Genomic DNA, 13,548 nt, shown 5'->3' on the forward strand with positions numbered 1-13,548 from the left:
AAAAAAAAAAAAAAAAAAAGAAAAAGAAAAAGAAAAAACAAAAGAAAAAAAAAACGAAAAGTCAAAAGAAACCAAAAAAATTAAAAAAATTTAAAAAATTAAAAGGACACAGTAGGACCAGGGTTAAGTAGAAAAACAGGAGTGTGTGCTGGGCGTAGTGGCTCACATCTATAATCCCAGCACTCTGGGAGGCCGAGGCGGGTGGATCACTTGAGGTCAGGAGTTCAAGACCAGCCTGGACAACATGGTGAAATCTCTCCACCAAAAAATACAAAAATTAGCTGGGCTTGGTGGTGCATGCCTGTAGTCCCAGCTACTTGGGAGGCTAAGGCAGGAGAATCACTTGAACCCAGGAGGCTGAGGTTGCAGTGAGCTGGAATCGTGCCACTACACTCCAGCCTGGGTGACAGAGTGAGATTCTATCTCATAAAAAAAAAAAAGAAAGAAAGAAAGAAAGAAAAACAGGAGTGTGGCTTTGAGAACCAGAAATATTAGCAGCAATTGCTGTGGCCCAGGTTCTGTCTCTTGGCAACTATCACGTCCATCTCTGCCGGGACAGATAGCACCTCCTCTACCTTCCTCCCCCTGCCAGAATTTGGTTATAGGTGAGATCTCTTTTCTCTGTCCCTACTCGCCCCATACCAGATCTCTCTGATCCTAGTGGGACTTCACCTTCCCCGATATGTCCCTGGGTTAAAGCAAAGAGCTTCTGTCTCCACTGGCAGTTTCTTCCAGCTGCATGCCTCCTGCCACCCTTTACTGACAGATCTGGCTGTACTTCTTGAGTTTATTTGCTGGAAAGGGCACTCATCTGATGACGGATTTCAGTGAACAGAAACCCAGGTTCCCACCCATCCAACATCAGCATTTCTTCTTAGATCCTAGCAAGGGGAAGGGATGTGAGTTAGCCGGAAGAGAAACTGAGATGCTGATGAGCCAGTCTGGCCCTCACCCCGATGGCGGACTGTGCATGGAAGACCCTCATCTCCTTGTCCTGGTCCCACCTCCCCCAGCGAGGGGCCAATGGCTTTTCTCTAGTCTTTCAGGCTGAGAGTGGAATTGTCCCTGGTGACAGGTCCATCGTCACGACGTGTCCTGGTCCCCCTGGTTTTCTCGTGCCCAGGGCTGGGTGGATGGGTTCGAGACTGCAGGACATCATTGACCAGAATGCGGATCCCTAATACGATGCTCATGACGCCCACAGTGACCAGCCCAATTCCACCCAGGGTGACCAGAGCAAGAGGAACCTGGTGGCGCTGCCGGAATAGCCACAGACTCATCCACCCCAGCGGGACCAGGCGGAAGAGGGCCAGGGTGGCCAAGGAGGCCCAGCTGGTCATGCTGAAGGCCAGGGATGGGGCCTGGCGAGAGAGCAACAGCAGCTTCCGCAGGTGCAAGCAGGCAGAGTTCAACTCCAGGAGCAGAGACACCATGGAGAAGCCCACGTAGTGGCCAGACAGAACAGCGGTGCTGAGGCAGCTCACCACCTGGGAGCCAGGGTCACAGGTCAGAGGACCCCCCACAACCTGCCAGCCATCATGTCCCAATAACCCAGGCCTTAAGAGAGGCTTCCGTGCACTCTGTGGGACTCCCCAAACACCTGACCTTTATGCTTTTACCTTTATCCTGGGGCCCTAAGCAGCCTTGAAACAAGCCTTCCATAGATGGAGCCAGGATTGGCCCAGGGAGGGGCTGTCTCATCCCCTAACACCCTTTAACTTCCCATTCCTGGGCTTTCTTTTCTTTCTTTCTTTTTTTTTTTTTTTTTTGAGACGGAGTCTCACTCTGTCACCAGGCTGGAGTGCAGTGGTGTGATCTTGGCTCACTGCAACCTCCGCTTCCCTGGTTCAAGAGATTCTCCTGCCTCAGCTTCCCGAGTAGCTGGGACTACAGGCGCCCGCCACCTCACCCAGCTAATTTTTGTATTTTTAGTAGAGACGGGGTTTCACTGTATTAGTCAGGATGGTCTCGATCTCCTGACCTCGTGATCCACCTGCCTCGGCCTCCCAAAGTTCTGGGATTACAGGCGTGAGCCACCGCACCCGGCCTAGGGCTTTCATACCGCATACCCACACCCTATACTAGGGCACCCCCTTTTCAGAAAAGCTCCATATTCCACATTTCTGTGATCAACTGCACACCGGTGGGGGGACCCAAACTCCTTAGGCTCACATGGTGGGTGCCCTTGTATGGTGGGTGCCCTGGCATGGTGGGTGCCCTTGGATGGTGGGTGTCTGGACTCCCCAGCTGTGGCCAGCAGCCACCTCCTCCCCCTAACTCAGCCTAAGACTGGGGAGCCAAGCACCAGCTAGGGGCAGAGACTCTGTGGGAAATGATAGGATAGAAAAATGAAGAGAGGGCCAGGGGTGGTGGCTCATGCCTGTAACCCTGTCACTTTGGAAGGCTGAAGTGGGTGGATTACCTAAGGTCAGAATTTCGAGACCAGCCTGGCTAACATGGAGAAACCCCATCTTTACTAAAAATATAAAAATTACTTGGGTGTGGTGGTGGGTGCCTGTAATTCCAGCTACGTGGGAGGCTGAGGGAGGAGAATTGCTTGAACCCCGGAGGCGAAGGCTGCAGTGAGCCGAGGCTGAACCACTGGACTCCAAATTGGGTGACAGAGTGAGACTCTGTCTCAAAAAAAAGAAGAAAGAGGAGAGACTGGGAAGCTCAGGTTGGACAGGACTCCCTCCTCCCTCCTGTCTGGCTTCTCCCCTCAGTCTCACCACCAAATGATGACAGAGAAGATCCCAGGTCTTGCCCAAGGTCTGGTTCCGCAGCAGGTCAGCTCCGTCTGCCAGGAAGTAACCTGTGGGCATGGGGGTAGGGGTTAGGCTGCTTCAGAGCCTGGGCAGCTTAGAGAGGATTTCCAGCTCCCCCCGCCCCGCCCCGCCCCGCCCCTCTCCCAGTTCTTAGGTTTCCCTTGGTAAAAGCTTCAGGAACGTTTAACCCCCACGCGGGAGGGGAATGGACCTCGAAGGACAGCAGAAGCTGCCCCCCGCACCCCCCGTCGCCCCACCGGCCCAGCCTTCCCTGCAGACTTACCCACAGACACGGCCACCAGCACCAGGGCCCAGCTCGGGTGGCCATGGATGGGGTCGGCGGCCATCTGAGGGTGCAGTGACAGGCTGGGGTATGGAGGGGGAAGGGAGGGGCATGGTTAGCCTCTCCAGGCCCTGACCCCGCTCTCTCTGTGGGCGCCCCCACCCCAGTCTCAACTCTGGAGACGCCCGCCGGGTCTCCCGGCCTCAGCCTCCCACCCCTCGCCCTCGCCCGGTGCGCCTCGAACCCCCAAGCCCGCACCCGAGCAGTGCCCCGGCCCCCGAGAGCAGGCTGTGCGCCAGGGAGACGCAGAGGTTCCGCCACTGCCAGCGGTCCCGAGCGGCCAATTCCGGCGTGGGCAGCCGCCGCAGCCCCCAGTGCAGCCCTCGGAACGCGAGGAAGGAGGCGCCGGCCACCAGGAGCCCCGGGGGCGCCATGGCCCGGCAGCGGTTGGGGGGGCGGGGGGTCCAGGTCTCTCCGCTTGGTGCCCGCACTCTCGGCCAGGACTGGAACCCGCTTTCCTGCAGGGCTGGGCCCCCGGCTCCCCTCCCCGCCCCGCCTTCGAAATCCGCAGGAACTTTTCCCTGCTCGTCCACGCCCCATCCCTCGGCTGCGCGGTGATTGGAGCAGCCGTGGGGCCACCACCCCCGGAGCCTTGGCCACCGATTGCGTCCCGCCCCAGCCAGGGGAGCGGTTCGGGGGCTCCGGACCCTGGAGCTCGGGGGGCCTCCAGGATGTTCACCAATAGGGTTCCTCCCCAGCTCCAGGCGTCCTGAAGCACTGGAGTTGCAGACCTGGGTCTCCAGTCTAACCTCACCTGACACTCCCGGGCCCCGCCCGCGAACCTCGACCTCCTCCTCCGGCTCCAGAGCCTTTCACCTACTGAGCGTCACCGCCACCCACCGCCACACCCTGGAAGGCAGAGGCCAGCGCAGCCCACACGTGCCTGCCCGAGTCTGGCCGCCGCCCCCACTTCCCTCCCAGCATCCGTGGGGAGGGGGCACCCCACTTTCTTGGAGCCACCCCTTCTGCCTCCTGAGGTTTCCAGGCCTTTAACATATCCCAGAAAACCTGTAATTCCAGCAGTTCTGCTCCCCGCTTCCACAACCCCCAGGAGCCCCCATGTTGGAGAAGCGACGCACTGGGCCCCGCCCTGACCCCCAGCACTGTTTTTGGCCCTACAGAGGAGCCTCTTTAGGAAGACGAGGCAAAAGGGAATCGCTGGCCGCCGGTCTTGAAAAGCACTCCCCTTCCCCAAGGGCCTGGTACCTGTTGGGTAGGTAGAGTATCTAACAATCCAAGGGCAAGGAAAGGTAACACAGGGTCCCTTCAAGGCTGGGACAGAGTCAGAAGAGAAAAACAGATCTGTCCTACTCTCAGTAGCAGGGCTGTTAAGATTCTAAAACCCTCCAGCCTTAAGAGGAAAAGTCTCCCCCAGCCCCTCACCACCTGAAGAGCCCCAGGTTTGTACTGCTTTCCTTCCACCTTACTCCACTCCACACCTCTTCAGCTAGCAGTCAGCCAGCAATTCAGAGCTGTTGCCTGCAGGCTGAGAGGAAGGATTCCAGCTACTTCAAAGAATTAAGTTCATAGACGAAGAGGCATCCCAACCAAACCTTCTCACCAAAAAGCTGAGGTCTTCCCTTCATTCTTCTACCCCCACTTCTCCAAAGGTTTAAATAATAACACCAATCTCTTAAATTATATTTATTATAGGAAAGCAATACACAATTAATGTAGAAAATTTGGAAATTACAGAAAAACTAAAGATGAAAATTTCAGTGACTTTGTTCCGCCATCCAAAGATAACCACTAAACAATTTTTAGCATGCCTTTCGTCTTTTTTATCTGCTCTACGTATACAAGTATACACCCATACTTTAAAAGACAAAATTGAGATCACATAACATGCACTATTTTTACAACCTTTTAATATTCAAGGAGTATTTTTCTTTCAGTCAGATGTTCTTTTACATGACTTTTAATGTCTGTGCAGTACCCCACCATTTGGATAGAGATACAGTAATTTCCCTAAGCAAAATCCCCTACTGCAAACTTTCATTACAGCAGAAAAGGAATGAATTCCCAACCAAACCATTGCTTCCCATTTTTCTCCATTGCAAAGCTGGGATGAACATCTTATCACTAACTAAATCCTTAATTATTTTCTTAGGATAAATTCCCAAAGATAGAATTCATAGGTCAAAGGACGTGGAGCTTTTAGGCTACATGACACATATTACCCAACCGCCATCCAGGAAGCCTGCACCGATGTATACAATGTATACTCCCACGCGCAATATATGGCAATGTCATTTCAGTAGTCTCTTTGCCAGTATTGGGTCTTATTTTTTTCTGTTATGGTTTGCTAAGGGAAAAATGCTTTCAGCTCTATTTGCCTTTCTTTAATTACTAATGAAGCATACATTTTTTTCATGGTTTTATCCATTCCGATTTCTTTTATGAATTTCCTGTGTATGTCCTTTCGCAGATGGCTCTTGGTCCTTGAGGCTGCTTACATAAACATTACAGGCTGGGCGGAGGTGGAAGTAGGGCGGTGAAGCCACAGGGCACTGCACTATGGTGCCACATCTTGGAGGCAGAAAGCCTGGAGAGAAATGGTGATCAAAGGAGGAGAGGGCTGGAGGCTTGCCGTCGATGGAGGCTGGCTGTCCTCCCTCCTTTTAGGGTGCTCCTGGCCTTTATGGGCTCCCCTGTTGGATGCCCAAGTAGGACCCTGTGCTCTCCAGGCCTGGTCCTTCACTGGTCTCCACATTTCCAGGCTCCCTTTCCTCACCTCTGCTCCATGATGGGTGAAGATGGCAGAGGCACATGCGAAGGCTGGAGGGAGACGCTGTGGCCAGTGAAGCAAGAAGAAAGGACGGAGGCAGTGTCCAGGAATAGAGTGACCTTTGTTGCAGCCTATGCGTCTATCCCCTCCTCTCTACCACTGTCCCACTCAGCTTGGCTGCAGAAGGGCAGGGTTCCACAGTCTACTCTTCTCCATATCCTTGAGTTTTTCACAAGCGGAGGATAAGATACAGCTCCCTGCACATCTCCTCCCACCAAATCGAACAGACAGCTTCCTGTAGCCACTGGGTGAGAATGGATCAGGGCTGGAGGGGGCAGGTTTACACTGCCTGATATCCAGAAGGAGGTCACATCCCACAACCCACCTCCCCTGCTTGCTGCAGGGGAGAATTTCCTGTCTGCACAGGCCTGAGCTGGGGATCACACACCACCTTAGAAAGCAAAGTGAGGAAAGAAACAGGGCAGCGGCAGTTAGAATCCCACCAAGGGGCTGCTGTCCTGCTTTGGATATCAGGGGAAGCCTTGGGCCACCCTTGCATGGGGGGACATCGTGGAGAGGCGAGCTCCTCCTAGCTCCTTGCATTGGTCTAACTCTAACCCCCTCCTCCAGCTTCCCATTACCCCGCCCAGCTCCTGGGTGATGGTGTCAGGGATGGGGGAGGGACAACAGCTTATGTGAAAAGGTGTGTGTTCCCACCCACAGCGGCGCGAGAGCCCAGGTGGGCTTCTGACTCCCTCACGTACACTCATCTGTCTGGCTGCCCATCTCACAGGTGGAGAAACTGAGACAGGAGGTCTAAGGGTCTCAGACACAGGTAAGCGGCCGGGAATCGAGAGTCTGGGCCAGCCTAAGGAAATGCAGGGAAAAATAAGAGCAGAGGGATGATCCTCACACCCGGGTTCAGTGTCCCTTTTCCTGGAAGAGTGGGCTTACTTTCGGACCTCATCTGGAAAGGCCAGTGGGGAAGAATGAGAGACACGGAAGGAGGGTCAAGAAGGAAGTCGGGGAGACAGAGTGTTCTCTCCACTTCTTCCCACTGTCACACAAAGACCAACTAACCTGGGCTTGTTTGAGCCTTCTACTCCTCAATTCAGCCAGTGTCTCTAATCTAAAACCGCTCCTTGCTGGGCCAATCTGGGCAAAGGCTCTCCAGCTTTCCCAAAACGTATCATCAACCCTGCTGTTCGGACCTTCCCAGCCCATTTCTGTCACCTTCCAGATGACGGGGAAAGCGGCTCCTCCTCCTCCTCGAAGCCAGGGGCAGAGGGCAACAGTTCTTCAACTGGCAGCTTTAGCTGGGTCAGGACATAAAGCTTGCCACTGAAGAACTACTGCGGCTCAGCCAGGTGAGGGTGTGAGAGGAACAGGCTCCTAGGGGAAAGGGAGGGAAAATGGGAAAGATCTGAGCAGGGCATGTTGCTGCCACGCTGACCCACTCACTGGCCATCAGGGTCCTGCCCCAGTAGACCTTTGAGATTCTAATGAAGGGTTGCAGCTCTGATGTGGGCCTGCAGAACCTGTTAGCCTCAGTGAGCAGCAAGAGGCAGCTGTAAACAGACTTCCCTTACTCTTCTTTCCAGAACTGGAGTCTAGAGAAACCCAGTCCTGCTCTCAGCCACCCCTGCCCTAGCAGCCCCCGGGGGCCCAGCCTCCTCAGCATTCAGACAGGGCAGAGCCCGAGACCCTGGACACACCCCACCAGCACGCAGGTACTAGAAGTGTGGTACCTCAGGTCCAGAAATATGAGTTCAGTCATCAGCCCAAATGACTTGTTCCCAGGGAGTTCAGCTGGAAGGAGAGTTCTGGGGGCCTGGATTGGGGAAGAGTGAGGAAGGGAGGAGGCCTAGCGTTTGAAAGAAGGTCAGCAGAGGCCCAGGGGCTGTGAGGGGCGGGCAGGGGACCACAGGCTGGAGAGGAGGGAGGTGTGGGCAGGGTGGCTGGGGCTGTGAGGGGCGGGCAGGGGACCACAGGCTGGAGGGGAGGGAGGTATGAGCAGGGTGGCTGGGCAGCTTCCCCAGGACTCTCGGATGCCAGGCATTCCGCTTGCGCATTCCGGGTACATCTGGTATGAATTCCAGGCTGTCTGCCGGCCCCTCCATGTCTGAACTTTGTTCCAAGTTCCAAGCCCCGCCCCCACAGTTCCAACGCATGAATCAGCAGGAAAAGCCGGGCCCTGCAGCATGGCCCAGGGAGGGGGCTGGGGGCGTGGCAGGCTCGGGGGATGTGAGCTGGGGAGGGCGGGTCTCTGCTGACACTCAGTCCAAGGGCATGGCCCACGCCAGGCTGAGGGGCCAAGGCGGTCTTGCCTTGGAATTTCTATACTCAGAGGGTAAGAAAGATTGGGGGATACGGGGTGCGGTTCAAATTCCGAAACCCTCTTGGGAGGCATGAACTTTGTGTATCTTCCTTCCCCTGGGTGACCAGTCCAACTCCGTCCGACCTTCCTCTGTCTGAGATAGCTCTGTTCAACTCAGAGGAGTCAGCAGCTGCTGAGAGTCTATGCCAAGCAGGTGCCCTTGGCTGCAGGGCGGGGTGGGCCCAGGGCACTGACCCTCTGACCAGCTGCTCCATCAACCCTCTGGCACTCTGACAGCTCCTAGCCCAGTCTGACAGCCAGGATGACAGGCCAAAGGAGTTGGAGGCTGGAACCAGGACCGGAGGGAGGTGGGGGCGACAGCCTCGCCGGAGGCCATGGGGAGGGGCCAAGAGTTGGCCGGGAGGTGGGGAGAGAGGGAGCCCAGTGATGACTAACCCAGGCGCCCCACCCAGCCAGCCGGCTTCCCAGGCAGTCAGGGCCAGGCCTGGGCTAGGGGCCTCACAACCGGACAGGCTGGGGGGAGGTGCAGAGGTGACCTTCTCTCGGCCCAAGACGGCCAGTTAGTCTGGGGAGGGGGGGTTAGAGTTTCCAGGCCCTCCTCTTGCCCTCTTTCCCCCGCCCAACCGCGGTGAAACCCTAACCTTTGGGTTGCATAAGGCCCCGGCACCGCCGCCCCCTACTCCTCTCCCCTCCCCCCTTACATAACATCCCCTGGAGGGAACGAGAGGAGGGGCCGGCCCGCCCAGCGACCCCTTCCCTGCCAGGGAGCTGAACTGGCGCCGAACTGGCTCTGACCCAGTGAACGCCGACAGAGGCAAAGCACCTCCCCGCCGCCCGCTCGGGGGGTCCAGAACCTCCCCAGGCTAGATGGCCGGCCCCTGTATCCTCAGACCGCGGGCCGCCGGGTGAGCCGCCCCCGGCCCTCCGGCCCCTCGGCTCCCCCCACCCCGCCACTCCGCCAGCCCTTCCGCCACCACTCCCGTCCCGGACTCTTTCCTCAGAGCTCCTGACACACTAACCCGGCCAGTCCAGGCCCCTCTTCCCGAAGCGCCCCTGCCCCCGCCGCCCCCTCTCTCCTCCCCGGAAGGGCAGGGTGTGGCCGCCCGGACCCCACTTTCACCCTCCATCCCGTTACCGCGGTTCCCCGCTGCGTGACCGGATGGCCAGCTCACACCCACCTGGTGCTGGGTGTGGGGGTTGCTGCGCAGAGGGGAGCAAATCACTGCGTCCTCTCCCCACGGCCGGCGGCGCTGTCTCTTCACGGCGCCCAGCACACACCGGCTCCAGGCTCCGATCAGCTGGCGGCGTCGTGACGCACGAGCTGCGAATGCACCGTCCGGGGCCAATCACCGCCCACTGCTGGGCAACGTGGCCACGCCCACCCGGGGGCGCCGGGGCCTCGCCCTGGTCCCGCCTCTCCAGGCGCCCTGGCTCTGATTGGCAAGGAGGCCACCCTTTTGCCGGGCGGAATTGCACCAAGCCCCGCCCACCCACTCACGAGCCGGCCAATAGACGGAAAGGCGTGGCCCAGCCCTTCGCGTCAGCGACCCGCTTGGAAAAGCGCTACGTCAAACGAGAGTCCTAAAGAGCAGGCGAAAGTCACGGCGTCTGCGTTTGCAATGCATGCTGGTCCGTGTAGTTCTCAGCCCGACACCCTCCTTCCCAGAACCCAGTGCGCTCTGTGAGTTGGCATTTTTAAACTGAGCTCGGAATCCGGCCCAGGGAAGTCCTTAAAGGGCGACAGCCCCTCCTTGTTGGAGCTGTGAGTGCTTCTTTTAGACATCTCCCAAACTGGCCGGCCTCGGCGGGACGCTATAGCTCTTTAAGGAAAGGCGGCGCGGACCAAGGAGCAGGCGTGGACAGAGAGTCAGCCCCCAGGGTAGCAGAGGCTGCAGTTGGAGAGCTATCGAGGCCTTTTGGAGGAGGGAGGATGCTCACCTCGCCCAGCCCAGCTTTCACTGGAGAGACCCAGCCCACTCCTCCTGGGGGCCCCTCCTAACCAGAGGAGGCTTTTTTCTGGGATGTCTCTTCCCAGTCCCAGAAGAGCCCCCAGAGCCTCCCAAGAGGTAGCTTTCTAACAATAGATTCATAGCACAGTCCTCACCTTAGGGTGCAGGGAGGGCTTCTGGTCAGAAATTAGGGGATGGGCCATGCCAAAGTGCAAATGGTCAGCAATCGCATCCTCTTATTAACCCCCATTCAGTCCCGCCCTCCAAAGCTCTTCACTGACTCAGGCCTACTTAGGGAAGAGATTTCGAAGGTGGAGACCAATGAGCAGACTGCTCCTTCCCCAGGGGCCAATCAGAGTCTCGATGAGCGGGGGATGGGCAAAAACTGAAATGAACCCAATGACTTGGCAAAAGCTGTTGGTCGGCTTTTTTAAAGGGGCAAGCCTACCCCACCTTATCACTCCGCGCAAGCCCCAGAAAGAGGAACATGTGGACTGAAATCCATGCCTTTTCCTTCAGCTCCAAATAAGGGCTGAGAGTAACTGAGCAGGAGAGACGAGCCTGGAGGGTGAGATCCTTCCCTCTGTTAAATACGCTCTCCATCAGGTAATTGATAAAGTTCCTTGGAGCTCCAGAATTCTGAGCCTGCGTTCAGGACATTGCGCCTTTAAGGAAACTTCCTGCCTTGCGCCCCAGTAACAGCTGATTGTTGGAAAGTGTGACCTCAGGGGACGAATCAGCTGTTACCACATCCTCCTCCTTGCTTACCCTCCTCCATCCCCCTATCCACCCTCATGGGTGGTGAAGGAAAGAACATGGGGGATGTGATTGTATGATCTTTCTTTTCCCCTATCACTCCAAGACTGTCTACCCCCAACCCCAACCCGAACCCCGCTCTACTCCTTAGTTCTTCAGAGGCTCTGGGCTTGGAAAGAGGTATTTCCTGTTAGCATAGTCAATTCAGACTCTCTGGTCTAGATCCTCCCTGGTCTAGGGGGAGGCCAGTATTGGGGAGGTCCAGAATGGTTGCTGGCGCCAGGGAGGGTATAGTGAACCCGAGGACCAAGCCTGGGGAGGAGGAATGGCTATGGGAAGCAAACTTGCAGTTCAGAACGCTGTTTCCCAGGCCAGCCGCCCCCTACTTCCTACTCAAGTTGCCCTATTCCTCCGTGGGCTGATAGGATCTTCCTGGTTTTGCCCATTTACTCCACTTATTTTATTTATTTTTTTATTTATTTATTTATTTAGAGACGGAGTCTCGCTCTGTCGCCCAGGCTGGAGTGCAGTGGCGCAATCTTGGCTCACTGCAAGCTCCACCTCCTGGGTTCACGCCATTCTCCTGCCTCAGTCTCCCGAGTAGCTGGGACTACAGGTGCCCGCCACCACGCCCGGCTAATTTTTTTGTATTTTTAGTAGAGACGGGGTTTCACCGTGTTAGCCAGGATGGTCTCGATCTCCTGATCTCATGATCCACCCACCTTGGCCTTCCAAAGTGCTGGGATTACAGGCGTGAGCCACCGCGCCCAGCCTATTTTATTATTATTATTATTATTATTTTTGAGACAGTCTCGTTCTGTTGCCCAGGCTGGAGTGCAGTGACGCTATCTCGGCTCACTGCAACCTCCACCTTCCGGGTTCAAGCGATTCTCCTCCTTCAGCCTCCCGAGTAGCTGGGACTACAGGCACACACCACCACTCCCGGCTACTTTTTGTATTTTTAGTAGAGATAGGGTTTCACCATGTTGGCCAGGCTGGTCTCGAACTCCTGACCTCAGGTGATCCACCTGCCTTAGCCTCCCAAAGTGCTGGGATTACAGGTGTAAGCCACTGTGCCCTGCCACATTCACTCCACTTCTAACTGTTCTCAGCTGCCACCTGGTCCCTGGGCCACTCCATTTTTGGCTTTCAGCAGTGCCCTGCCCACATGGCCACCCCCCACAGCAAGGGTCCTAATTGCTTAAGGGCTGCAGGTGGGACATGTTGGTCCCAAAAGCCAGCATCTTTGGCTGGGAAGTGCTGCAGGAATACCCAGGTAAATATTTTGCCCCGATCCTGCGTTGGGAGTCAGGGTCACTCCAGGACAAGCTTAGTGTGAAGTCCTAGGACTGACTTGGCAAGGCAGGGAGAAATTGAGCAGGGCCCTGGCCAAACGTGGAAGAAAACGAAGCCTCACCAGCGGCCCTTATTCTCCATTATCCCGAGCATAGAAATCCCATCCCTTTCCCGCTCACGGCCCTTGGGGTGACCCTTTTCCATTTTGTTCTGAACACTGACCCCACCCCCAAGGCCAGAAGCACAGGCTTTGAGTCCAGGGTTTCTCCACCTCAGCACCCACTGGCATTTGAAGTAGAATAATTTCTTGTGGGAGGGCTACTGGGTGCACAGTAGGACATCTACGTGGTCCCTGGCCTCTGTCCTAGATGTCAGTGGCAACATCACCCATCCCCAGCTCCCAGTTTTGACTGCCAAAAGTATCTCCAGATGTTACCAAATGTCTCCTAGGGGCCAAAATCTCCTCCAGCTGAGAACTACTGAGTTAGACACACTTAGATTCAAATTCCAGCTCTTACTAGCTGTGAAATTGTTACAGATAATTTTCCCTCATCTACAACATACGGTGAATAAGGAATTCAAGGTTTGTTGTAGGGATTTCACCAATTAAAAATTTTTTAAAAATTCAAAATTTGGCCAGGCGCAGTGGCTCATACCTGTAATCCCAGCACTTTGGGAGGCCGAAGCAGGTGGATCACTTTGAGCCCAGGAGTTCAAGACCAGCCTGGGCAACATGGCAAGGCCCTGTCTCTTAAAAAAATAAATAAAAAATAAAACATGGCCCAGCGAGATGGCTCACACCAGTAATCATAGCACTTTGGGAGGCTGAGGCAGGCAGACTGCTTGAGCTCAGGAGTTTGAGACCAGCCTGGGCAACATAGTGAAACCCTAGCTCTACCCAAAATACAAAAAATTAGCCAGGTGTGGTGGTGCACATCTGTGGTCCCAGCTACTCAGGAGGCCGATGCAGAGGTTGCAGTGAGCCAAGATAGCGCCACTGCACTCCAGCCTAGGTGACAGAATGTGACTCCATCTCAAAAAAAAGAAAAAAGACGAAAAACAAATTTAATTAGAAAACACCGGCCGGGCGCGGTGGCTCAAGCCTGTAATCCCAGCACTTTGGGAGGCCGAGACGGGCGGATCACGAGGTCAGGAGATCGAGACCATCCTGGCTAACACGGTGAAACCCCGTCTCTACTAAAAAATACAAAAAACTAGCCGGGCGAAGTGGCGGGCGCCTGTGGTCCCAGCTACTCGGGAGGCTGAGGCAGGAGAATGGCGTGAACCCGGGAGGCGGAGCTTGCAGTGAGCTGAGATCCGGCCACCGCACTCCAGCCTGGGCGACAGAGCCAGACTCAGTCTCAAAAAAAAAA

The 13,548-nt window shown here is 55.8% G+C and overlaps 2 protein-coding genes and 1 long non-coding RNA gene across 4 annotated transcripts in view; 1 reads left to right on the plus strand and 2 right to left on the minus strand.

The window, feature by feature from the left end:
- Positions 1–615: 615 nt before the first annotated feature.
- TLCD2 (TLC domain containing 2) lies at positions 616–3,591 on the minus strand. Its single transcript, XM_025362090.1, has 4 exons — positions 3,307–3,591; positions 3,049–3,131; positions 2,730–2,812; positions 616–1,487 (listed from the first exon to the last, which is right to left on the minus strand). The coding sequence occupies exons 1-4, from the start codon at positions 3,480–3,482 to the stop codon at positions 1,035–1,037; spliced, it is 795 nt and encodes a 264-aa protein (XP_025217875.1). The 5' UTR covers positions 3,483–3,591; the 3' UTR covers positions 616–1,034.
- Positions 3,592–4,739: 1,148 nt separating this feature from the next.
- On the minus strand, positions 4,740–9,466 carry LOC112609406. The gene is made up of 3 exons (XR_003116199.1): positions 9,353–9,466; positions 7,585–7,667; positions 4,740–7,228 (listed from the first exon to the last, which is right to left on the minus strand). It is a non-coding gene; the product is annotated as an uncharacterized LOC112609406 (long non-coding RNA).
- Positions 9,467–9,744: 278 nt separating this feature from the next.
- The window catches only part of WDR81 (WD repeat domain 81), a 26,877-nt gene continuing 23,073 nt past the window's right edge, over positions 9,745–13,548 (plus strand). Inside the window, exon 1 of one of the 2 annotated variants that reach the window (XM_025362087.1) lies at positions 9,745–9,855. Coding sequence is in view for 1 of the 2 variants with exons in the window: in XM_025362088.1 (XP_025217873.1) it covers positions 9,798–9,855 (58 nt within the window). In the remaining variant the exon portion in view is untranslated. The remainder of the gene's footprint in view (positions 9,856–13,548) is intronic. The other variant, XM_025362088.1, reaches the window with a different exon arrangement.

This window comes from Theropithecus gelada, chromosome 16, assembly GCF_003255815.1.
Source record: "Theropithecus gelada isolate Dixy chromosome 16, Tgel_1.0, whole genome shotgun sequence".
NCBI classification, from domain to species: Eukaryota; Metazoa; Chordata; class Mammalia; order Primates; family Cercopithecidae; genus Theropithecus; species Theropithecus gelada.